Here is a 26,328-nt window from a genome sequence, read left to right as displayed (position 1 = left end):
CATGCTAGTTTACAGGGCCCAGCGAACGGCCAGGGCCCTCTCGTACTGGACTATGAACGCCGCCCGCCTGGGGCGAAGACTGTGGCGTGGTAATCTGAACAAAAAACATTTTTGCAAGTACTTGCTATACCGGTCGCACTCTATTTTTCCAGGGAAAAAGCTTATCAACTGCTGTGCTGCTTTGCCGAGTGATAAACCAGAATTAAATCTTTTCCCTAGCTATAGTAGCTGACATCAAAGTAATAGCTTTTTGTTTAGAACATGAAATTCTTGAGCGACTTCATGTCGTCCAGTATAGTCACGACGTAATACAGATGCCACGTACTGAGTCATATTACGCTTACGTGGCGTAGTTATCACGCAAAAGATGTGCTCGTAATACGTCTGTGAACTTTCTTCTATGCTTCTAACGCGGAAGGCGTTCAAACGCGTGCGAAATAAGACATGGTGACTTCACCAAGATCGAATAGTTGGTATATGAGGCAAGGTCTTTGAAGAAAAATTAACTAACTGATGCTAGAGTGGATTTCACCATTGAACACTTTTCTCTAGAGACTCAAACTTGCCTTCGGATTTCTACACTGCTAATAATTGCGGCAGAGGCGAGGTAGATGCTTAGTGAGCCCATGGCCTGGGACTAAAATCAAGAAATCTTATCTGAATTGACGTCGTAATGCGCCATATGTTATTAATACTCCCACGTAGTAACTGGGTTGTCTCGTTTTCTGTTGCCACTATATAGCACTCGTGCTTTCGGTCAATCGCGTTAGCACGCTTGCTGAAATAAATTCAGACAGTGTTCGTTGGCTCAGAATTAACTTCATAAAAGAAAAAAAAACGATGAGAAATAAAAAGCACAGTCATGCCATTGTCTGATAAGCCTCTCCACTCCTACCCGTTGAAAGTGACCGCACTATTAAAACAACCGATTACAATATCCAGTCCAGTATGCGACTAATTATAATAAATAGTTGGTTTTAGGGTGTCGCTACAGAATAAAATTGGACCCGCAGCTGCAGAAAATTGTCCATGTCGTTCAGGCTCTGGCCACTAGTCGACACATTCTATCCCATTTTCTTTGACCGCATTGAGTGGAAGGTGAAATTAAAAAAAAAAAACGCAAATGTACTTAGACTGCGTTGCCCGTTGAAGATTCCCAATCTTTCTAATAATTTATCCACGGCCCTCCACTACGGTGTTGCCGACATCCCGAAATCTAGGGCACAAAGCACAGAACACGCTTATCCACCGCGCACAAATCTTCCTCTGTATAGGTATGCCCTTTGCCAAAAGTAACCGAACAACAGGTTTTTGCTTCTCAACCAAAAAACAGCACCCTTAAGGCAGGCACCTTTAAAGACCGGAAGGTGTCAGAACGTGAGGACGACAGTTCACCCTATATTACACAGATTGTGAGTATGAGGGCTGCCATAAGTGCTTCGCTACGCGGCTAGGAAGCAAGCCACAGTTGCCCGGTTACTTTTGCCAAAGACGGTACGTTTCGTGGTTGTTTGGTGCGCCTATTTGCGATGCTGGCAGGCCTACCACATCTTTAAATTTCGGATGCATCTCTCTAAACTAGAATAGCTTCCGGAAAGTGTCCCAGATGTGTCAACAGGCGGGACAATAGCTTAACAAATGACGAAAGATTTTACGCTCCAGCATCCTACGTATGGTTAGGAACTGCCCCGAGCAACGTAAAGCATACAGTTTGCAGGAACTCAGCTATGAGCAGTGGGAGGCGAAGCTGGTTCATACAGAGCTCCCCTTTCTGGGCCAGCTCATCGGTCAGGCCTGGAGGGCTGTATTCGCCAATGGTTTTCGAGACCCGGGTGAACCACCGATGTAATTGCATTATATTAATAAAGTTTATTCGCTCTCTTTAACCCACAGAAAGTGGTAAAAATAACTGTGTTCAATAAAAGCGTTCAATAAGTGTCGCCTCCTAGCGTCCGCGTTCAATTCTTGAAGCCCATCACAAAAAAAAAAAAGAAGAAATTGGCAGTGGTTTAGCTCTGGATAAACCTGGAGGATTGCGAAAGCAACGAGGAGAGAGAGAGAGGCGATGGAGAGCGCGCGGCAGCGGCCCCGGCACGCTAGCTATGCGCCGCCACTGCGCATGCGCAACTGGCGAGCGCGGCGGTGGCACCTCTGAGTCACCCGCGCAGCGACGGCGGCGGCACACCAGTTGTGCGCCGTCCTCGCGCATGCGCAGTATGGCCTTGCGTCAGCTCCGCGAAATGGCTCGAGGACTCGCGTAGTGTTGCTTTCGCAAGAAAACATTTTTACGCCCTTCTATTATTTTAGGCCACTGATTTTGACATCAGCACTGCGAGCTAGCAGCTAATGTTCTTTTCTAGCTTTCCTGACATAACGGTGGCCGACCAATTTCGAAAGTCCGAAAATATTGTTCGAGAAAACTGCATTTAAATAGTGAAGGTAAATTCTTACAGGAAGAGGCAACATCTGTCACGTGTTCCGCAGGGGCATGCACCATGCAGACAATTTCATAAGGAAGTTTGGACAATTGTGAACGTTTTATATAACCGTACGCTACAGAGCCGCCCACTCTGATTGGCAGTGCGTGATAAACTACTTCTTTGGACAACAGCACAGCACGTCATTTTTCTTCGCTATACATTTGCTACAGACGCTTCTCGGGTGCAACTTCAAGCACACTCCCGAGCGTGGAGGGCTTACTCAATCTTTGTCTTACAGCGTTGCACCACTGATTCATTCTATGCATTTTTCTTTGCTCGCGAATAATGGCGTGACTGTGATGGGCGAAAGCACGCCAACGAATCACGCGATCGATCTCCAATTCTTACAGAAGAAATATGCCCCGCTGGTAGTCATGTGTTTCTTTACCGAGATTGCAGGACTGGCAGTTCCCAGAAATGTATTGGGAGTGCGTTTTAAGAGATAAGTGTTTCTTTTTTTTAAAGCAGCTGGAAACAAAATGCGCTTCGTGGTCCCTTTAAGGCATAGACATTACAACAGAAAACCAGGGAACAGCAAAACGGGACTTTCACATTGAAGACATCATTTACCTTTTGCGGCTCTTTCCAGCGGTAAGATGGAGTCGGCGTTGTTATAAGTAAGTCATAAAACACCCTCACGCCCACTTCCGCTTTTGTTAAATAGCTGCCTAAGGAGATTGCGAGGCAGGCAATATTATGTGGCTGCACCACACTCTTGTTCATTTTTTTCAGCCGTAATACAGCTACCGGCACCGTTTACTGGCCCAGGGTGTGGAAGAAAACTTCGGCAGTTTCTTGTTCTGTTTTTTTTTCTCATCTTCAGTTCCACTGCCTCCCCCATTGATCACGGACTACAACGGTACTGTCCTAAACCAAACGGTTGGACCGTACGCTGAAAATGATACCATGACACTGAAGTGTGCGGCACCTTCAGGTAAGAAGGACGTCACTAAGCCTTTACCGTCCGGTGTAGATACCCCCTCGCTTCATGAAACGTTATGCTATCTTGAAATTCTATTAAGGTTAGCTAGCCGTACTTTCATTCAGACAAACTGGGCGAACCTGATTACTCATCTTCGTCTGAAGCGCATCTCATTTTATACTAATATGATAAATCCACATTCCCCAAGCATAAAGGTTCTGTTCCCACTCCCACTCCAGACGTATTTTCACCTCTTTACCTATTCATGGCAAAGGTCCCTGAAATATGCTAATAGCAGGCAATGAGTAAAACATCCGTGTCTTGATAGAGCAGCATTTGCAGCCTCAACATGGTATTTGTAATGTCTGCTTGAATAAAATGCAGTTTCTGCTGTACTTTACTGCCATTTTTCTTGCCAAATTTAGCTGAAATCTATTGAAGTATGAGAGACAGCACGACTTAACTCACATATAAGGCTGGCGACCAGGAGAGTTGCTACTGATTTATCTTTAAAACGGCCACAAGTGCAACGCAGGATACTAGGAGAAAACAGGAGAGAGGCTGGACTATGAATTGAAATTTCGTTGAAAGTAAGAGGCAAAAGAACACTCGTACACAGATGCGCGCGCATATGGCCCAAACCTAGTAGAAATGTGACTGTAGTTTGGTGTCCGCTATTTCACTGGTTTGGGTCATGTGTGCGCGCGCATCCTTGCGCAAGTCTTCTTTTGATTCTCAATATAATTTTAATTCGTAGTCAATCATCTGTCCTGTTTTCTTTTATTTGCCGGTGTTACGCCTTTTAGCTGGTTTTAAAATGAATAACTCACATACGTTTACATGCGTGGTGCTCTAGTTGAGGCTTTGCTGCTTTTATGCGAGAAATCGGCAAATCTAATAGAGCCGCAATGCCTTTTGTAGACTCCAAGCTGGCCTCAAAAGATAGAGAAAAATTTCTTACAACTTCCGAACGTACACCCGGCGGCAAAATAAGTCGGGGCACGCGAGAGGCGGCCAGAATCAGATAAAACTGCATCGCCGCGCCGTCTGACGTTGCACTTCTGGTGTCGAGACATCGCAGTGCGCGTGCCCGTCCTTTCATGCTTGCAGCCGTGTCTTTTTTCTGGCTTGCGCCGTACTGGCTGATTACCTACGGCGTTTGGCAGTAGGGGCCGCTTTCTCTATTTGCTACGTCAGGCGCGCAGTTCTTGGGGGGTGTGGGGGGGGGGCGGGGGGGGGGGGGGGTAAGATGGACAGATAACGTATCGCGTCTCTCGGCGACAGCGCGGTGCCGCATACATGATCACTTCCATTCCTTGCATTTTTTTTTTGTTTCAACGACCATGTGATGTTGAAATAGGAAAGAGCACACCGCAACGGAGAGGCATTCAGTAGAAAAATGATTCCATTTATTAACATCAGGTGAGGCAAGATAGGCAGGTCACTTGCACGTGAAATAAAATACACGTAGACGAGTAACGAAATAACGTGAGCAGGTTTAGGCGTAGCCATATATGTTGAACATAAAAGAGTAAAAGTGAAACCAACGCTAAGGGCCAACAAAAAACAAAAATATTGTTGAAATCTGTGCTCCGCGCCCTTTTCCTTTTCTAAGAGGCATCGGCGAATGCATTGTTTCTTTAAATAAATGTTTTATGGTGTTTACGTGATGGTGTTACTATTACGTTTTTAAAACTGTCTAGTTCAAGCGAACTCATTTGCTTACAACTCCATACTATGCATTGCCCTTTCGTGTAGCATTGTCCACACGGCGCGCACATGACTAAAATACCATGCGTGTTTTCAGGAATAGTTCTGCCAGGGAAATGTTATGTGTTATATTAATGGAACTGGGTGAGTGGCTATGATCAGTACAGCACAGTGGTTGAATCATGTGTCTGCCAACTCTTTTTCGTTAAGCTGTATGGCACACCAGAACTTCCGTGATAATCAACGCAACAAACAGATTTGGAACCTTTTATTCCCTAGAATTTATTTTCTACTTAGTCTCTTTGTATTGGCTGTTTCCAGCAGAAGAAAACGGAATGAAAAAAAAATGGCTCTAAGGGTTTGTCTCTGTGACAGGAACTTAGTACCGTAGTGCAGAAACGAGCACATGGCAAGCAAACCGTCCAGCTTCGACCTCGAGGCACAAAGGGCCTTGGCTGCGAGAGCTCGGGCAGCGGCTTCAGTCAACGGAGTTCCGGACTGAGGACCCGACCAACCCCGCCATTGTCGGGAAGCCATTTCTACAATTGTACTACTACTATTATGGCAAGGAAATGCTTCAGCGCTTAGAACTATCGGGCAGGGTGGCGTGTTATTCAAACTCTTTAGTGAAGAGCATGCACATGTGCCGACAAAAATAAAACTCTTCAGCGTCAATACTTGCCGCTGTACTGAGCTGTCATTAAACACAGACAAACTGTTGTTTCACATAGTCGCAGTGAACGACTGTGGAAGCTGCAATGATGCAAACACGGCAAATAGCTTTCGGAGCTATCACGTGTAATCACGCTCTTTCAGAGCATTCTGCTCGCTTACAGCGAGCGTAGAAATCGCAACACGTCCAGCGTGGTTACAGGAAGTGAGAAGGACGCGTGCGAGCAGCGATGAGTAATAGCTCGTTAAAAAAAAAAAAAAAACAGAAATCTTGCAACTGTGTGTTATCTGTCCAACCAGGGCAAACCGAGCAGCGCACGCTTCACCCTCGCCGTGGACCCCCTCTTACCCCCACCCAGAACTGCGCGCATGACGTAGCAAATAGAGAAAGCGGCCCCTACTGCCAAACGCCGTAGGTAATCAGCTAGTACGGCGCAAGCCAGAAAAAAGACACGGCTGCAAGCTTGAAAGGACGCGCACGCGCACTGCAATGTCTCGACACCAGAAGCGCAACGTCAGACGGCGCGGCGATGCAATTTTATCTGATTCTGGCCGCCTCTCGCGTGCCCCGACTTATTTTGCCGCCGGGTGTACCTACTGTTTGAGAGACCAAAACTTACCTGGAACTTAATTCACTTTGAGCCATGTTTGCTAAGTTATACACCACATGTTCCGATGGCTAAAGCAGAGTGCTTTTCTCACAACTGGGGGTTTTCTGGGCCAGACTGCTAATCGGGCAGCTGTTCTGCGTCAGGGTTCCTCCCCGACATAGATAATGAAGTCGAGAGTGTGACGGAATCCCGTCTGGCCGGGTGGACGCATTTCAAAAAACAGAGACGCCGACCAGTCAATAAAATTTGAAATCGACGTTTCGGCGCCCAGAACGGAGGCCTTGTACACAATGGAATCACATCGAAAGGGTTCGTCTTTAAAAGTAGAGTAATCGCCGTAAGGATCGAGCGTAAAATACTCGTGATAACGCCTTGGCAGAGCACGCGCTGACGCAAAATCACAAAACCGATTGGGAAAGGCACGAATCATCGAGAAAGAAAAACTGTCAACATCACGGCATCATCTCGAGCCCCTGGTGATACAGACAACGTCACACACGCTTAATCGTAACGAGGGCAATCTTAACCCTATTTACGCGCGATCCTTACGGCGATTAATCAGCTTTTAAAGGCGAACAATTTTGGTGTGATTCTATTGTGAACAAGGCCCTCGTTCCGGGCGCCGAAACGTCAATTTCAAATTGTATTTACTGGTCGGCGTCTTTGTTTTTTGAAACCCACATAGGTAATTGCGAGCGACGTCATTAATCCGCTAATTCATTTTGCTGCTTCAACCACATTCAATTCTCTCTCTTCCCTTGTGGATGTTTCTAAAGCTTTCTTGCATGTTATTGGCTATATAGCATTCCGAAGTTTCAGTGTGACATCTTCAGTCGATGTGAGAAATTGAGTTCAAGTGAGCCACGCCGTGTGTTATCTAAGCGAGCGAACTTTTCTGATGGTCTGATGTTGGCTCCTGCAGCCAAGCACAAGTTGACACTGGCATGGCGACGGAATGGCAAGCAGCTGAGCCCGCATCAAGTTACCATGGAGACATCTGGCGGTGGCTTGGAAAGCATTCTCAAGATAGGCCCGTTGCTCAGGGAACACTTGTTTTCAAACTTCAGTTGCGTGGTTTCCAGTAACGCCTCGCGACCCGCAGAGAGTTCAGTGGTCCTCGACATGTTCCGTAAGTACGTGTAACCGGCGTTTGCTGTACACCACTTGTGTCCAAAGTAGAGTCAACACGATTCTCTTAACGCAATCGCGCCGGCGTCCTGTGCATTGAAGATTTTCGTCGTAGATCCCCTCCAGTGTAAATATCACAGTGAACATCCTAGCATGACAAGATAATTTCTAAGGGGATGGCAGGTATGAGCGTTTGAAAATTAGTTGAAAGAAATTCACTTTGCTTAACTGTGCTGCCATTTCTGCGTAAGTAAGGACAAGTTCATCTTATACATAAGCTTCGTGTGTTCACATTATAAGCTTCATAGCTTAGATTTTCGGTACTTGCAATTTCATTCAGCTACGCAATTTCGATTACTCTGTGACATACATAAGGCAACTTGGCTAAAGTTTTGTTTTACCGAGCGCCCACACTGTTTTTGCGCTATGTTACTGCCAAAAAGTTAAGGGCGATAAGCACAAAACGTTACTTAACCTCCTAGCTTCATCCCAGCCGATACAACATACAGGTTCGCATTTGATTCTTGTCACGTACTTCCCAGTGGCGCCCAAGGATGTTGCTCTCAGGAAATGGCCTCACGGCAGGAACGACGCTTTGGGTTGGGTGATGATGGCCGCCTCTAAGCAGCCGGCTGCATCGCCGGCCAAAGCTTCGACACTCGTTGCAGCTCAGGCAGTGGAAGCTCTGGGATCAGACGATTCGTCGACAGTGTCCCGGACTGCCAGCACAGATTCTAAAGAGGACCGGGATACGGATACGGGATTCCCCGCTCCTCGAAGCTTCGAATGTGTGGTGACCGGCAGTCGGCCGCACGCCAACGTCACGTGGTTTCTGGACGGACGGCCACTGGACGTCAGCCTAAGCAACAATCGAGATGAGGGAAACGTCACGGCAAACGTGCTTCTCCTTCCTGCTTTAAAGCACGCGGGAAAGCAGCTCGAGTGTCGTGCAACCAACAAACACCTGCCGAAAGACAGGGGCGTCGTCAGTCGCTACCTTGCGGTGAATATCTCAAGTAAGTAATCTGTCTCTTTATTTGATTTTATTGTATGATGAGCTGGCTAGTGAAACGCCAGGAGGCCTGTGGCGGAGGAGATAAATATGAGGAAGGGAAAGACACTGTTTCAGTCTGGCTTTGGATAGCTATCCCTGTCTTTAGGGATGAGATCGAAGGATGAAAAGGGGAATGAGAAAAAACAGTTCATGTACATGTCACGCACGAATTAGACTGCACGTGAGGGTTTTTAACCATCCCGAGAACAAATGAAGTAAGAGAAAAGCCCGTGTAAGTGCTGGGGTGAGTGACATCCATACAGTGCTCACTACAAAACCATAAAACAATTGTAACGAAAGCAAAAAAAAAATGTGAGGGACATATCTGGTTACAAGGAAGATACGATTTCCAGCTTTGAAAACATTTTGCACAACATTATTTTAGGGCATTTGCTGTTATTAGCTCGTACGTCGTCGTCGTCGGCGCCGTCGGCTTTGGCATCGGCGTCAACGTCCGCAGCACCACCTGCCAATTTGCCACCTGCCATTTGCCTCGGTTAACAGGTGCTAAATTGAAGAGAGGAGAATCCCCTCTCCATGTTTAGAACAAAAGAGAGAAAGGGGGCAGGGGGGCAGGGGGGACCGCAGAAAAGCGAAGAGGGGAAAATTCCGCAAGAGAAGGTAAGGGAAGGGAAGACGAAGAGAAGGTGGGAGGCGACGGGTGGCCTACTTTTTTGGCCTTCCACTTCAGCTGCTGGGGGTGTTTGGTTCTAAACCCACAGAAACCCACGGCAGAATATGACTGCGCTTTTGGGTAAGTCCGAATTGGCCTCCGGCTGTCTGAGTTTGCCAAAAAAAAAAGTTTGTGAAAATCCTTTGGTGTCCCACCACAACTAATGCTCAAGCAAAGACTGGCGTTACAAACTCTTAACCGTCCTGTCAATAATTTTGTGTTTTTTTTTCTCATTATTCAATACGCAGATAAGCCGGAAGTGATCGTCAAGCTTGGATCTGGTTTGAACGCCAGCCACATCATCGAAGGAGCCGATGTGTACATGGAGTGTTCCGTCCTCACAACGTCCACAGTCACCGACGTCACTTGGAGACACGACGGACGCGGGCTCGGCGCAGAGCCAGCAGAAGGCACGGTGGTGACGTCCCGGTATCTTGTGATCCGCCGGGTGGATCCCAGGCACAGTGGAAGCTACACTTGCACCGTCACCAGCAATGACGGCGAGAACGTCGAAAGCAAGCCGCTACATCTCCGCGTGCGGTGTAGGCAGCTGATTCAGAGCGGTTCGCATGACGCATGCGTAGTTTCCTTAGGTGTTTTTAATGCTCTTTGGTTTATTGGCATTACGTTGTATCAGTGTTGTATCTGCATCTCGATAAGCTTTAAATTCACTTGCACTTTACCTTCATGCATTCTTCATGCAGTGAACTTCGTCCGCCCATTTGTCGGACTATGCACTCCATCATTCCATAGGTTACATCAATACTCGCCATTGCATCCTTAGTACCCATTTCATGGCCGCATTTTATCGTTTTTTTTACCTCTTCCACACTGCTCTCCTTCTGTCTTTATCTCCCAAATTCCCCTCCCTACGTAGAGTAGCATGCCAGCGATTTTTTAACGACGGCAAAATTCTCTGTATTTCAATAAAGAGTCTCTCTCTCTCTCTCTGTCTCGCGTGGTGCAATAATTAAAATTTTGCTTTTTCTGTCTTTTCTTTCGCTCCTTATTGGTTTGTTTGCTAACCTCATGTTTGGTGTCAAGCGCAAGTCTTCTATAAAGCTCAACTCTGAATGCTAATGTATTTTGAGCAATTACAAATTTAAATGTAAAAACTCTACTGTCTAGGTCAGTGAATTTAGCCAAGCATCTAATGCTTGAACCCATGTTACTTCCACGATACGCAGATTCACCTCGATGTGACGGGCTCGAGGAGCGCACGATAAGCGCGGAGAAAGGCACTCTCATCAGCGTGACCTGCAACGTCCGAGCTGAGCCCATCGAAAAGCTGCGCTTCTTCTGGCTTCTACAGAACGACACGGAGACTGCAACGAAGTCAAACGAGAAACGCCAACCTCCCCGTGTGAAGGAAGCTCACAGGCTCCTTGTGACAGACTCTAACCGCCTAGAGATCATCGTCAATGACACTTTCTTAAACGCCATCCTAGCATGCTGGGCCGAAAACGATGTGGGAACGCAGAGACAGCGCTGTCGCTTCAAGTTCGCTTACAAGGGTAAGTTTTTTATTTTCTTTCCGTGTCCCACCTTACCCCGTTACAACTCTATGCGGAAATATATTCGGCGAAACAGTATTCGTAATACAACGAAAAAAACTGAGAAGCACGACGAAAGGTCATAACGGGTACAGTATGTACATACTTCAGGCCGTGCCGGACACAGCTGCATAAGGCAATCGCTGGAGTAACCTTGAGAAGACAGCAGCGGCCGTCTTTCCCACCCATGCCACGCTTTTCTCAAACAGTTGTCTTGCATTTTCATCACGGCTAGCATGAGTGCCAAAAAAACCCTCCATGAGTAACAGCAAGCGAAACATCATCTATATTTTAGAAAAAAAACAATCTACATGAGTCACATTTAATAAAAACCTTTTATCTAAAAAATTATTTTGCCCGGCCATTTAAAATTGGTGGCGGTCGACTTGACGTTATGATTGATAACTTAAATTAATTTCATTCGGCGGCTCCTGCGTCGAAAACGTGAATCACCAATCCCCGTAAAACACTTCATGAAAGTGAAGGTTAGAAAATTCGACGCCGACATGCTTTCCCGAGCTTGTTGTTAGAAAAGAAGGCAAAAGTGAATGGGTACCTTGAATCATGACTGGCCGTAAACCACCTCATCTCTCTAGAGCTGCGGTGGACAAGTGTGTCCATGGTATCACAGCACGCAAAAGGAGTAGAAAACAAAGAGAAATCGCTAACAAAGTGCTCCGCAGAGCCTCTTTTACACAACCGTTAGCAATTTAGATGAGTATGAGTATGAGTTTATTTCAAACAAGCATGTTTACATACATGTTTGGGGTGTATGGGAGTAAAAGCCGCTGAAGAGCAGCTTGACAAAGCTCCCATTACCCTTCTATACTCGGCAGTGCAGGGCAGAAAACACAGATTACACTAAGAAGATAACATAACAAAAATCAGCCAGAAGCAGTGCAATACAACCAAAATTGTGCAAATACAATACAAGACATTATTATATGTTCACTTTATAATGGTACTCATGCAACAGATATACAGGTGCATTAGAAAAAAAGTTCTTTTAACCTTTTAAAAGAAAAAGAATAGCTGCTAATATTTTGTTGTGTAACTTTAAATTTATTTAATGTGTATGGCAAAGCATAGTAAAGTGTTTCAAAGCCATAGTTTGTGCGCGGACGCGGAACGTGCCAGTGTTCGTGGCATCGTGTTGTGTAATTTGAGGGATTTTCAATTAAGTTAGCGATGTCTCTAAATAACATATTGTTTTGTTTAACCTGAACTTTATAGGACCTAAGAATGCGAAATTCGTACATTTTTCCGATCTCCATGATGTGGTATGTTGAGAAATAGGAGCTAACGTGTGACATATAAGATACATTCACTATGGCTCTCATCGCAGCCTTCTGCAATTTCAGAAGTTTATTTTTACATGTAGACGTTGTGGTTCCCCACACCAAATTACAGTAGTTAATTTGAGACCCGAATAAAGCATGATATATTGCGATCTTTGTTTTAGTTGGTAATGTGCGCTGAAATTTTCTTAATATTCCTACAACACGAGCTAGCTTAGTGGTTATCAGGTCCACGTGATTGTTCCATAGCATGAATTCGTTGAAATAAACGCCGAGTGTTTTTACAGCACTCACTATTGCTATTGTGTTATTACCAAGTGTCAAGGTGAGGTCAGTCGCAAGATACACATTTTTAGCTCTGAATATGACGGCTTTAGATTTTTCTGTGTTGATGAGCAACGCATTTCTTCTGGACCATGCATGCAGTTTGGCCAGTACATCGTTTCCTCTACGTATTAAATATTCTACATTTGTTCCTGAAATAAATATGCTTGTATCATCGGCGAAAATGATGTAATCGACTTCATTGTCTATTTGTGCCAAGTCATTTATGTAGATGTTGAACAGCAGGGGCCCCAATATGCTTCCCTGAGGGACACCATGACTAACTGATTTAAATTGAGAGTGATAGTTACCCAAGTGAACAGATTGAGTGCGGTCAGTCAAGTAGCTGGAAAATAGATTAAGCGGCACGCCTCGAACGCCATATATAGAGAGTTTCTGTATCAGAGTTAAGTGCTGCATCCTATCGAAGGCTTTTGAATAGTCTACGAATACACCGAGGGTCAGTAGCTTGTGTTCTATGTTATTTAAAATTAATTCTTTTTGTTTAAGTAGCGCTATTTCAGTGGATAAATTCTCTCTAAAGCCGAACTGCTTAGTTGATAGAATATTATGCTTCTGAAAAAAACTGTTGAGGCGGATGAAAAGTATCTTCTCTAGCCCTTTGGAGAAGGCCGGAAGTATTGACACTGGTCTGTAATTACTGAGCACATTTTTAGGACCACTTTTATGTATGACAATTACTTTGGCTTTCTTCATCGCTGACGGAAAGACTCCTGAATTTAGTGATAAGTTAAACATATAAGTTAGGATCGGGGATATGGCATCAAGTACATACAAAACAGGTTGTAGTTTTAAGCCATATATGTCTTCACTTTTGCTCTTTTTCATGTTGTTGAATACTGATAACACTTCTTCATTGCTTGTAGGCAATAGGGCAATAGAGTCGCGTACATAATTATTTATGTACTGAAGCGCACTAGGGTCATATTCACTCTCAACTAATGCAGTAAAATACTCATTGAATTTGTTTGCTAACTCAGCGCCACTATATTGAATTCTATCAATTTCAAGAGTTTCGGGTGTTTTATTCGGAGTTCTGTTAAGTAAGCGATTAAGCTTTGTCCACACTTGACTTTGATCAGTTGTAGCATTGAACATGGAGATGTGGTAACTATCCTTTGCCTTCCTCAAAGCCGCAGTCACTTTGTTGCGCTGTGCCTTGAAAATTGAAAAATCGCCAGGATCCCGACTTTGCAAAAACCGTTGAAATAATTTTTTTTTTGGAGATCATATGAAGGATGGTCGACGTCATCCAGGGCTTACGAGCTTTTTTGGGGGGTTTTACTGCATTATAGGGAATCTTATCACGATATATGGCGATGAATATCTCTAAAAAGGAGTCAAACGCCTCCTCTACGTCTGTTTGCTGGAATACTCGATTCCAGTTTGTATTCATGATGGCAGTCCTAAATGAGTCAAGTGTCTCGGCGGTGATAAGTTGAGTCATCATTGAGGTAGTTTGTTTGCGATATGTACTTAGCCCAGGAATTTTACACACTAAAAACACGGGAAGGTGGTCACTCATATGATAGTTTATAACACCACCGGATAAGACTTCAGTTTCAGTGCTAGTTATCAAAAGATCTAGAACTGTTGAAGATGTGGGTGTTATTCGGGTGGGTGAATTTACTACATTAGTCAATAGATACGATTCAAGAAGGACAAATAATTCTTGAGTTCTATTGGACGCCTCCTGGATATGACAGATGACAGTAGGAATGCTGATATGATGCCAAATATTTTACAGTGCCCTTATTCAGCACCGTTTTACGACAAAAAAAAAAGAACTTTCTTGTAAGCTTTAGACGCAGTATATATGCGGCCATCACTAATCGCTCGGAAGCCAGTTGCAAGAACCAAGTTCCTCTATTGTACTTCAAATTTAACTCAGTGCTCCGTCACTCCTTTGTTATAAACAAATGTCGCTAGAGTCAGGCTTAAATGAACTTTTCTAGAAGCACTGATGCACGAAAAGCAAATTTGATGCAAGCGCTACGGTATCCTCCAATCTTTGGTGGGGACTTTGAAGGAATGAAGGAAACCATGTTGTAGACGATACTCAAGCAACTGAGTCGCAAGCATAGTAGGCCTCAGTAGCAATACGCCAGGGTTTTATCAAGTGAAGCTTTTATCTCAACAAAACTGCGCTGCGGGCTTTCAAGTAAGAGACTGATTACTACTGAAAATTAGATTCTTTAACCTTAGTGCGCGTCGCGCATACCTTCCAAAGACTGCTTTGAACCCCAAGAAAGCGATTCTAAACTAGTTGCATAAGGAGAAAACCAAAGCCCGGTGGTATGGCTTCCTTGCAGGCAACGGCTTCTCCGGGTTGATATGCAGCGTGAGCAACTGCACGGATACGTCATTCTCCTTGACCTGCTCGACGCCTCTAGTCAACAATACGAAGGCGGCAACATCCAGGGATCAGCAGCAACGGCTACGGGTCGAAGTGTTTGACTGGGGTCGCAGCAACCGTTCCGAGCGCAGCTTCTGGAGCCTTGACATGGGTCCAATGTTTATCACCAGGCTCCGGCCCTCAACCGACTACCTGGTCGTGGTTCGAATGCCTACAGAAGCGACGTTTCGCACTTACGTCCGCACCCTCAGTAAGGCCCAGAGCCTCAAGGGACAAGGAAGTGGGTCTCAGGGTAAGTGGTAGTATACCGCCAGATTTCTAAGCTTCCTGGTGGCTGAGAGACCTGCCTTTCGGGACATCGGTTATCGTAGGGTTACGTCAAGGACCAGTACGATAAGGATACGCTTAACGCACGAAAAGACGAGAAATTATGAAACAGCACAGCTTTCCTTGTTACTGAAACTTAGCGGAAGATAATGTAAAATGGAGCGACCATTATTACACCACCATTACACACCACTTCATGTGGACAGCACTCCATATTTTGAACATTAGCATTCCGTCTCTTGACAGATATATTTTTATTTGTCAGTTATTAGCAGCTTCTTCCGTAAGGACGCAAATCATTATTAAAAATGCGTCTAGTTTAAAGGCATTTGCATCCTCTCGAATCTACTGGGAGTACAATGTGCACTACCTTCACTTGCAAAAGCATTAAGAGCATTTATGTTTTATTGTTCACGGCCCGCAATCTATGCCACAGATTCTTAAAGCTACGTTCCTGATGAGTTTTTTCTTTTCAACATCGTTTCAATTCGAACAATTAAAAAAAAACTGCATACATTTTGAAAATATCTACAGGGGCCTTCCGGGCTGTATTGCTAATTTCATCGGCTCCGATTGTTCGCAGATTTCAAGAGGACCACTCAGCGGGGACGCTGGACGCTGACCCCGATTGTGGTTGTCGTGCTGACTTGCTGCCTCACGGCCGCACTGGTCGTTGTCGGGAGCGCCTACTGCGCATGCGTCCACAGAAAGAGGCGCAGGAAACAGCGACGGGGATCGGACAGTGGCGACGGCACCACTGCGTCGTGTAAAGACGAGAAATCTGAGCATGAGTGCAAACATAAGCTTAACTTCCCTTCTGTTGAGATCAGCTGAGTGTGGAAGCAATGCCTGGTCTGCACCAGGACCGACCATAATGAAGACGTTACAAAAAGTATTCACGATATTCCCTGCGGAGTTTCGCCGTCCTCAGGGTTTAAGAACAGACCTGGACAGCGCTTCGTCTGGTGTACTCATCCGTGTCGTGTCTTGTGTTGCCATGCTGGCCGAGCTGTGCCACGTTACCGAAGTGGCTCATATGGGTCACATATCCGAACACAGTGCATTGTTGAGGGCCTCCACTGTCTAGCGTCTGCTGCCGACCCCACAGCAATAAAAATAAAACTTATTACTGCTGAGTAAGTCGAGGACGCAATCAATAAGGGAGGTCAGTTATGCATGGGCCTGTCATTTTAAACCCTGTTAAAGACGTCTGCAAGACTGATCCTCCGGTAACCCCAGTGCTGACTGAATGACCGAACAATGTCGCCTAACACAGCTGCGTGCGGTGATAACGTATGTTTTCAGGTACAAAACAACGTTGTTAAGGCGGAGGCTTGGGCAAGTTGGTACATCATATGTAAGTAAAACAGCGCAAGACACGGGACGAAAGAACAACGCGCCTTGTGCCGTGTTGTTCTTCCTTCGTCCCGTGTCTAGCGCTGTTTTACTTACAAAACAACGTCCTGCAGATTAATTATACGGCAGTCGGATCGCTTTCGGTTACTTGTCCTTAAGATTTGACCACAGTGCTCGGGGTCACTGTCAATGTACCAAAGTGCCATCAACGTCTGGGTATATGAACATTGAAAGTTGGTTTTGAGGAAAAGAAATGGCGCAGTGTCTGTCCCACATCTCGGTGGACACCTGAACCGTGTCGTAAGGGAAAGGAGAAAGGTGGGAGTGAAAGAGCGAAAGAGGTGCCGTAGTGGAGGGCTCCGGAACAATTTCGAACACCTGTGGATCTTGAACGTGCACTAACATCGCACTGCACACGGGCGCCTTTAGCATTTCGTCTCTATTGAAACGCGGGCGCCGCGCCCGGGTTCGAATTTCGGGAACTCCAAATCAGTAGCCGAGCGCCCTAACCGCTCAGCCACCACGTCGGGTTCTGTGTATAAGTTAGGCACTGAAAATTGCCCTCCATATCGTTTGACGAGAAGAGCGAACGGACCATAGCACCTATCTCGTTGGTGACCGCACATTTGGACCTCAGGTGTTGTGCTAAGTGTGATGAGTGTTTGCAGTCGCAGTCACGACGAAAAACTTAGCGATTGAGAAATGTGAGGCACAAACACGCATTAAAATGCCATAAGGACATAAGGTTTCGCGGAAACGTTCAGCGCTGGTGAAGTGTCATGAAATGCAGAGAAAAAAATTCTTACCATAATTTTCGCCTCTCGTTTCCAGCTCTAGACAAGCGCTGCATTTTAGCGACGGTTTGTCATATTTTCGCAAGAGTTCCTAAGTGGCGTTTTTTCAATTCAGTCACACAATTCTTTTCAACCTTTCCGCTGCTTGAACGTATTTTTTTTTAGCTGAACTACGCAAAGCGACACTAGTCTGAGAACGGGCTACGTGCCTCACCATACCTGTCCCTAAAAGACAGCGCCCGTCCGCGTGTCGTCTGTTGTGTCGCCAGCAATGTTTGTGTCGCCAGCAATGCGCCCGATGGACAATCAGTTCTCGCGTTTAATAAGCAAGCCGCAGCCGCTGGAAGTGCTCCAAAAGAACAGAGTGTCCTTGCGTTGTAAAATTTTAATTGAGAGGCAATTTACTTACTAACTTTAATTCACTGGAATTCACTTACTAAAAACGTACTTCTTCAGCCATCCTTGAAATTGTTCGAATGCCATCTGAAGGTTATCAATGAGTTTTTGTCTTGACATGTTTATTGTGCTTTTTTTCCTTGACTGCACTGTTGACACATGCCATTGTTTTTTTTTATCCCCTTCTTTTGAAATGTATTCTTTCTTTTTTATGTATTCCCACCCTGCTCAAATCCCTCCACTATAATGCAGCATCTATAAATAAATAAATAAAATGAAAATGAAATGCGATTAATGCGGTCTGCATTATTTTGCTTTTAACAGGTGTCACAAGGTTAAAGAAAATTAAACCTAAGACAGTCTGCCACCGCTACTCAGCACTTTGTACAGTATTTGTCAAAAGTTTAGAGCCCAGGGGGTTCACTTGCGAGCTTTATACTGGGACTCCAGGAGCATTCATGGAAGTCCTACCTATTGCAGGAGGCAGTACCAGAAATCTTCTCATGTCCAGGAAATTTGGAGCGCTAGAGATCCATTAAAAACGACACAGTGTGGCTCAAAAGAAAATCCCCTGGGCTCCAAACTATTGGCAAAGGCTGTACCGTGTATTTCAAACAAACAACTTCGTAGAGCATATAAACCTTAGATGTGGCTTCCGCTCATTGCTGAAATTGCCGCACCCGGGTTTATGCTATCTGTTATTCGGGCATGGGCACGGCAGCCGACCATAAAGCCTAGCGCCATTGAAAAAGTGAAATCGTATTTTGAATAATTTTTTAGCCTTGTAAAACTGCGGCCATAGTCAACTTTTTTGTCTGCTAGAAATTAAACAGCACGACCGAGCAGATTAACCAGTTTGGCCCTGATGACAACGATTGCTGCCGAAGCGCAAATGTCCCTCATGCGCCTCAGTAACGAACGAATATACAATTATTTTTAATGTGATATTTCCACCGCATCCCTGTTGCTATCGGCAACACAGTTCTCACATTTCAACTGCGCTGTGCTATCTAGGAAAGATGCAACAGCACACCAGGCAAGGCTGAAAAAGCTGAGGCATACACAATTTCTAGATATCGCACTGAAGAGTCCTTCTTTGCACGTCAGATTTTTATATGATTCGCGAAACTATTTTGCAACCTGATATCCGGGTCTTAAGTATTATTGAATGCGCCGGCACTTCGCTGCACCGTGTTTTTGACATGTGCTATTGTGATACCACGGGGGCTCGGCGACTGCCAGCGGTGGCCGTTGAGTGACAATAGGCAATCCTTCTGGAAGTACATAGTCTTTTTGCGGATCCATTTATACTGATGAGTTCGTTACAGTACTGAAAACAATATTTTTTTTTTCATCAATAAGCTGAAATCTGAGTTTAGCCCTTTTGATGAACTGGAAAATTAAATTTTTGCTATTATAGAAGGTGACTGTTAGGACAGAGCCTGGCAAGGGCGATGCGGATGTTGACAACAGCAACCGGAGCGAAAGGATATTGAAAATAAATGAACCTTTAACATTGCGCTTTGACTTGTTTATCTTTATCGCTCGCTCGCTAAAGTGAGCACCGGCAGCGAGCTCAAAGGAGCGAACCCGCGTCATGCACACTGCACCTTGCGCACCGCCGCTCGTGCAGTTCGTGTGGCGCGCCACAGGGAACAACGCAGTACACTTGGCTCTTTTTTCTTGACAAAGCGTACGCGGTGCGCTCATAAACCGGTACTGATTTCTCCTTGGCCGAGAAATATCTGCGCCGCATAGGGCTATGTATCAGATGGAATTTGTTGGCGCCTCTACAGACCGGGTCAACATGAAGAACCTACAGATTATATTCCAGTTTAGGTACTCCTATATTGGGAACACCTGGTTTGAAAACTAGCATGAGTCAGATGCATTGTGCCTCGTGACTGCCGAGCCCCTTCGAGGAGCTGAGCTTCATGATAAGCGTTACTGAAGCGCTTTGTGAAGCTCGATAGAAGAGGGCCTTTACTGATAGGCGGCTTTGTCGTGGCGTGACTGTGACTGTGACTGCGTCCTTGACTGTGTGACTGTGACTCTGTCTTGACTGCGTGACTGTGGCTGTGTCCTTGACTGAGTGACTGTGACTTCGGTTTTTCTTCTTTTGTCTTGATTATGTTTTTATTTTTCTGATTTTTATTTTGTGGCCGGCGCTCAGTGCTTTCTTTGACTGTTACGGTGACAATTACTTTGCAGTGACTTGGGTTTTCTCTTTTTTTTATTACTATTATTTATTCCGCGGACTGCACGCTCTGCTTTGGCTATCTGCCTGCGTCTAACTTATTATGACGAGACTTTTGTTTTCTTTTCTTATGAGTTTTTTTTTAATGATCTGTCTTTCGCTTAATTTTTTTTTCTTTCTTCTTTGGAACATTTAGTTATTTTTCATTTATTTTGAATTGGCGTTAAGCCTGGCAAAGCATTGCTGGTCCAGGCATCCTCTCCCTTTCTTTTATGTTTTTTTTAATCTTTTCTGAGAGGACCAATAAAAGGGAAAAACCTTGATCTTGTTCACAGTGGTCTTTCGGGATGTAAGTTTCGAGCATGCATGTTGTCGACGTAACTAATGTTTTTTTGCGGCAAGTGCAACACCTATCTATCCTTTAAAAAGAAAAAGCGGCCTTAAAGTTCTCCAGACTGCAAAAAAGACGCCTTCGTTTATTTCTTTGTTGTGAATAGTGGTAATCAAAGCGATCCCTTTCGTATTTTACACCCACTTAGCTCTAGTGTCCTTTTTTGGCGCTCTACCTATAAATACATTAATACTGGCACCACAAGCTTTAACTTCTAATGCGTGGTAATGTGACCTCAGACATTGTAATACACAGAGCAAAAACATTCTGCGGCCAAAATTAAAAATTCAGGGGGGCGGGAGTGCCAGAATTAACCTGGTTTAACTTTAAAAGCACATTGAGGACAAATAAAGTTGGTCTTTTTCGATTGGGAACCGCATTGTAGTCACAAATACATATATTCACATTTATTGACATATAGAATAAAAGACCAAAAAACATGAAACACAGGCTGATTTCGCAAGTAAAATGAATGTGTAGACAACGAAGGTTTGACACGAATTCACGAGTTTACGTTACACTGTCATTCACTTCAAAACGGCGTCAACCTACTCTTTGCGGTAAGGAAAGGTGAGAAGTTTGAACTCTCTATTCTGATCTGTATTCTCTCTCTCTATGAATCTCTATTCTGATTATTTTAGCAATAAATGCGTCTTCTGCTACGGAACAAGCGTCCGCTTAACCAGAAAGAGGCAAACAATCAATTATTATTGAGCATAATAATTGCATAAAGTTTTCATCAGTGCCCCTTAAACCTATGGAAAGCATAAGCGACATTATTTATCTAAAATAATTAAAGTCAGTGTTTTTCTTCACACCCTAGTTGAACTAAGCGTCGCTTCTTGGCAACCAGCCCGTGAAAATTCCTGAACGATCGCAACATGCGAAGCCGTTGGTGCAAGGGCAGCTGAGTATGCACCATTATTATAATTAGGCAATCGCTTCACCACAAGACGCTTTTACGATTTATTTCCTGAAAAAATGCAGTGGTTTATTTGGGGCACACAACCAAGCTTCGACCACCTTACTGAAAGTTTCCGTGGTGCGAGTCCCAAAATTCTATACATTTCCTTATGGATTATTTAGAGTCAGTATGGAGTGTGTGGCGTCGGTATGGGCATTATGGAAAGGGCGTATTGATCCTTAAGACTCTTTATGAAGTCATGTTTATAAAAATTTATACAGAAGTACTTGTGGAAGATTAATGCACTTCATACGAAAACGTATGGATGTCCGTATATTATTCCACATCATATGGACTCCATATTTCCGTAATTCCATACAAGCGATTGGCACGGATCGTTTCAGTAGGGCAAGCAGCTCTAAGCCTGGGCTAGCCTTTCGCGTTGCTCTTTTTGTTTTCCACATTGCAAGAGCTGAAATTTAGAAGCATTAATGGCCATAATAGCAAGCGGGGTCCCACTATCAAAAGCTGTGGTGTGTTCCCGGCTGTGGCCAAGTCTTTTTTCTGGAGCATTGCACATTCTTTTGTTTTTCTTTTACTGTTTTCATAGGTTTCGTTAGAAATCATAACATGCATGTGTACAGCCACAGCAAGCAAGTCTGCCTTTTATACAAGCTCATGCGTCGAAGAACAATCGTCTCGAAACGTCGCACGAAGGTCTTTTCCTTACACGAATCTCATTTAAGGCCACCCTTTGTTCCTTTCTTTTTTTGATGAGATTCACTGGTCACTGACCATGGTCAAACAAAAATGACGTTTCTCAGGCTCATTGTGAACAAGGGAAGGCTCATTGTGAACAAGGGAGCCGTAGCGCTCCCGAAACGTCATTTTTGTTTGACCATGGTCAGTGACCAGACGGTATGCCGTCGAACCCTTGACTACATCCTTTCTTATTTTCTAGCTTTCCGAGCCTCTGTCACGTTCACCACCACAACATATTTGCCGAGCGAAGTCACTCGTTATCAGCGGTGAATCGATCAGAGAAATTCTTCGTACGAACTTTTAAACCTTCAGCAATTTTTGTTTCTCTCGTCTTTTAAAAGAAAATCTGCTGCGAGGAAAAATGACCGCGCGGTGCTCTGCTGACAACACGGTTGCCTTGAGGCAAGGAATGTTGTCGAGGTTCGTTTTGTCATTAATTCTACACGTCAGCAGGAGCCACAGCCCAAAAATACGTGCATTCATTCTATCAAAATGTTGAAGTGAAAAAAGGGCGCGTTTTCAGAGCACCGGTGCATGCTCTCAGTAAAGAACCACATAAAAAAAAACTGAACTAACATACAAAAGATGGAAAGCGCATGGCATGGAGGCTCTTGCTTTGAGAACGAAGCTTTTCAAAGAAGTACAACCTATGTTTATTTATTTTCGAAAGCAATTATAAAAAACTAGAACAATCCTTCCCGATTCTGCCTCTCGCTCAAAGCCTAACGGAACTGTGTGATTATTTTCTGGCTAAAGAAAACAACGCATAGAACAGTTTAAATGTGAACTGAGTCAGGGTAGTCACATGCCGGACGGAATGAGGCTTTGCAACTTTTGAATATTTTGTCGTTTCGCCGTTTCACATTAGATGTGATATTGTGCCTCGACGGGACCAGCAAGGCTGCGTGTGCAAAGGCAGGGGTCGTTCTCGGGGCAAGCGAACTTCCCAATTAGATATGTCTTATGGGGTGGAGCGCATACGGCAGGTTCACTCAGGTCATGAATGACAGTTTACCAGTATCCGTCAAGAGACAAGTATACAACATCTGCATCTTACTGATACTCAGCTAGGGGCAGAAACATGGAGGCTAACAAAGACGGTTTAGCTTAAGTTAATGACAACGCAGCGAGCAATGGGAAGAAAAAGGACAGGTGTAACGTTAAAAGACCGGAAGCGCGCAGAGCGGGTGAGAGAACAAATGCGTGTTAATGACATCCTAGTCGAAATTAAGAGGAAGAAATCGGCCTGGGCAGGGCATGTAATGCGAAGGCAAGATAACCGCTGGTCCTTAAGAGTAATGGAGTGGATTCCAAGGGAAGGCAAGCGTAGCAGGGGGCGGCAGAAAGTTAGGTGAGTGGATGAGAAGTTTACGGGTATAAGGCGGCCGCAGCTGCCAAAGGACAGGGTTAATTGGAGAGACATGGGAGACGCCTTTGCCCTGCAGTGGGCGTAGTCAGGTTGATGATGTTGATGACGATGACAACTCAACGCCTTATAAAGGCGTCCTGACGACGAGTGTACAGGGCGGTGTAAGCGGATTATGTGCAAGCAATGTAAGGAAGCAATGCGGCACAGTGAATAGTCAGTTCTCTTTTTTAGCTTCCTGGCCACCAGATAAGTGAAACCTGCACTAAATCATCACGTGTATTTTCATTACCTGAAAACAAAATTTGCGAACCTTAGCTCTTCCTCTTCGGAAAAAACAAAAGCCTTATTCGAAAAGCCTCGTTCAGGTTGTGAGAGAGAAAATTATTTAATGTACCAGAAGACGCTTTTAGAAGACGCAGAGTAAATTTGTTCCATGGTTTTTTTTTTAACATAAAAATAGAACGCTGGCATGTGCTCCCCGCCCCTTCTTTCTCTTATAATGTCGCATAAGCAGCATACTCTAAAGGATTAAAACCAAACTCTCCGTAGCCCCACGATTTGGTTAGGAAACCCTTCGCTTCCATCGTACCTTCATGCATGCGAACCTGAAACCTTACTTATACACCCCTACCTCTGTCTATTCGCCCTTGGAACTGATCATTTCGGCCACCTCCTCCCTCCACGCTGGTGTGCCATGGAATGCGGAACCCCAGAGGGTGTGACAGCTTTACCTTTGGTGCAAAAAGCTATCTGTGCTCTAGTAGTGGTTTCTCTCTCTTCCTTCCATCGTTTAAATTTGAATACAGCGGAGCAGTTGAAGAAGTGTGTTATTTCGATTTCGGTAAGCTCTGTCATCATCATTTCTTTACTTCTTGTAGTCGCTATCTGCAAAATTCTTGAGCAGGCCTTGTTCGTGAGGTACTTCGCTACGTGTTATTCGCGACACAGCTCCACGTAACGTACAGGCTTTGTCAAAAGTTTGGAGCCCAGGAGGTTTGCTTTTGAAGCACACTGTGTGGTTCGTAATGCATCTCCAGCGCTCCAAATTTGCTGAAGGTAAGAAGATTTCTGGTCCTGCCTCCTCCAATGGGTAGGACTACCACGAATGTTGCAGGAGTCCCACTGCGAGGCTTAGAAGCAAACCCCCTGGGCTCTAAACTTTTGACAAATACTGTACATCTTCCGCTCCTTCTGAAACTACGAATCACCTGAGAGGCTAAGCTTTGTGTACGACATCCAGCGATTATTACCGCGAGAGAAAGACCCTTAATATTCAGCTGGTGTGGTTGGCCGCCAGCAGACTACCAGTCGAAGTGCGAGTGCAGCTAAAACCGAGCGCTGGCGCAAGAAACTTTCACGTGTAAACAGCTTCTTGAAATCTGGCCGTCTGTAACCTCTAAACAATGCGGCACGCCCTTGCAAAAAAAGTTTTAGACAGTCTATAGAGTGTCTATATACTTCTGTCTGTACTGTCTATAGACAAATCCTATAGAACAGTCTATAGGCAATACAAATGCAATAGACAGTCTATAGACAATCTATAGATTTATGGCCTTTCACTTTTAGTAGGCTTTTGTATATAGACTATGAATAGACAAAAAACAACATCTATAGGAAGTTAAGAAGTGTATAGACTGTCTATAGATCATTTTTATAAGGGCGGCATCAGCGAAGCAACCGTAGCGCGGCCTAATTTTGCTGGCATACCCCCATGTCGTCATGAAATGGAGTTTGTGGGCGATAAAATGTCACAAGAAAGGCGTTTTAGTTTAAAATAAAATTTGCTGTCACTGGATTGGTTTCATAATAGCCTGAACTGAGCGCTTAAAATGAAGTAAATTTATTGGCCTTCAAGTCAGGGGCTAAGTTCTATCCACAGGAATGAGCACCTTAGTTGTCGGCAATTCTTGCCAGACAGTAATATCTTGATGGCATATTGCAGCGATCACAAAACTGAGTATTATCTGGTCCTTCAATAGCTATTATTCTCATGTGACTTGTCCCTAACTCTAGGGGCTAATTTGATGTCCTGCCCGAAGCGGCCGCATGGTGGCGCTGGCACCGGGCCCTAGGGTTTAAAGATAACAATGGTCATGTAAATAAATCTGCAATGGAAGTTAGCAAAAAGCGATTGGAGGCTTGGTGGCTGAAAGGCCGAGGTGTGGCATAAGGTTAGGAGTGCAGGGAACCATACAGAAGCAAGATGGCAAATCTTAATGAGAATTAACAACACAGTCGAACAAAAAAAGGGGGGGAAAAAAGCTGAGCATGATGGCAACTGCCACCACCTCATTTCAAAGGAGGCGTTCCTATCCATCCATCCATCCATTCATCCATCCATGAGCGAATGTGAATAAAGTATTCATTCTACGCAAGGCATTCGTTATTTCCCAGATTTTGCATGTACAAAACCAAAGGCGGCTACGGACAAGTTGCGAAAATAATTCGCATTATTTTAATAAAGGAGTCTGAGGTATATACATCTGATGCGTACTTGATCACGTGTCAATTCAGAACGATGTTTTTTCTATTCGGAATGTTCAGCGGATCCGTGCCGTAGCATTGTCGCTTTACATATAGGGGCACTTTGCCAGCAAAAATACAAAACTACGCCCGCCGAACTGCACAATTTATAATCTAAAACCTGAATAAGTTAAAGTACTCTCAGTGGCGCAAGTACCACAGGCGAAATCGAGTACACTACGCTTCCAAAAGGTGAGAGCTGTTAATCCGTGAATAGCAACAGCCAGCGAAACGTATTAACGCGTTTCTCGCCCGCAGGCCGGAGACGTTGAAACTTGCATTCAGGGCTCGATTATAAATTTATAATCCTGCGTCGGATGGTTCTCAATGTAGAGCAGCATAGCGCAACGTTCTGCTAAGCCTGCAGTCGTGTTCACTAAGCCCTGGTTATCGACCCTATGGTGCTGCACCAATTTAATCAGTGCCCTCTGCAACTAGGCCTTTTTTTTATCGCGCACTGCGTTTCGGTCATATGTATGTTAAAGAGTAACAAGCACGTCCCATGTT

The 26,328-nt window shown here is 44.7% G+C and overlaps 1 protein-coding gene across 1 annotated transcript in view; it reads left to right on the top strand.

The window, feature by feature from the left end:
* Positions 1-15,963, top strand: part of LOC149335746 (uncharacterized) — a 34,976-nt gene extending 19,013 nt beyond the window's left edge. The window contains exons 2-8 of the mRNA XM_089553999.1: positions 3,304-3,414; positions 7,318-7,524; positions 8,066-8,539; positions 9,499-9,792; positions 10,438-10,764; positions 14,759-15,082; positions 15,713-15,963. Coding sequence (XP_089410125.1) covers positions 3,304-3,414; positions 7,318-7,524; positions 8,066-8,539; positions 9,499-9,792; positions 10,438-10,764; positions 14,759-15,082; positions 15,713-15,963 — 1,988 coding nt within the window. The remainder of the gene's footprint in view (positions 1-3,303; positions 3,415-7,317; positions 7,525-8,065; positions 8,540-9,498; positions 9,793-10,437; positions 10,765-14,758; positions 15,083-15,712) is intronic.
* The last annotated feature ends 10,365 nt before the right edge of the window (positions 15,964-26,328 follow it).

This window comes from Amblyomma mixtum, chromosome 7 (genome assembly GCF_055824585.1).
Source record: "Amblyomma mixtum isolate Tamu chromosome 7, ASM5582458v1, whole genome shotgun sequence".
Lineage (NCBI taxonomy): Eukaryota > Metazoa > Arthropoda > Arachnida > Ixodida > Ixodidae > Amblyomma > Amblyomma mixtum.
The sequence above is the reverse complement of the archived record's forward strand: the minus strand, read 5'-3'. Positions and strand labels throughout refer to the sequence as shown.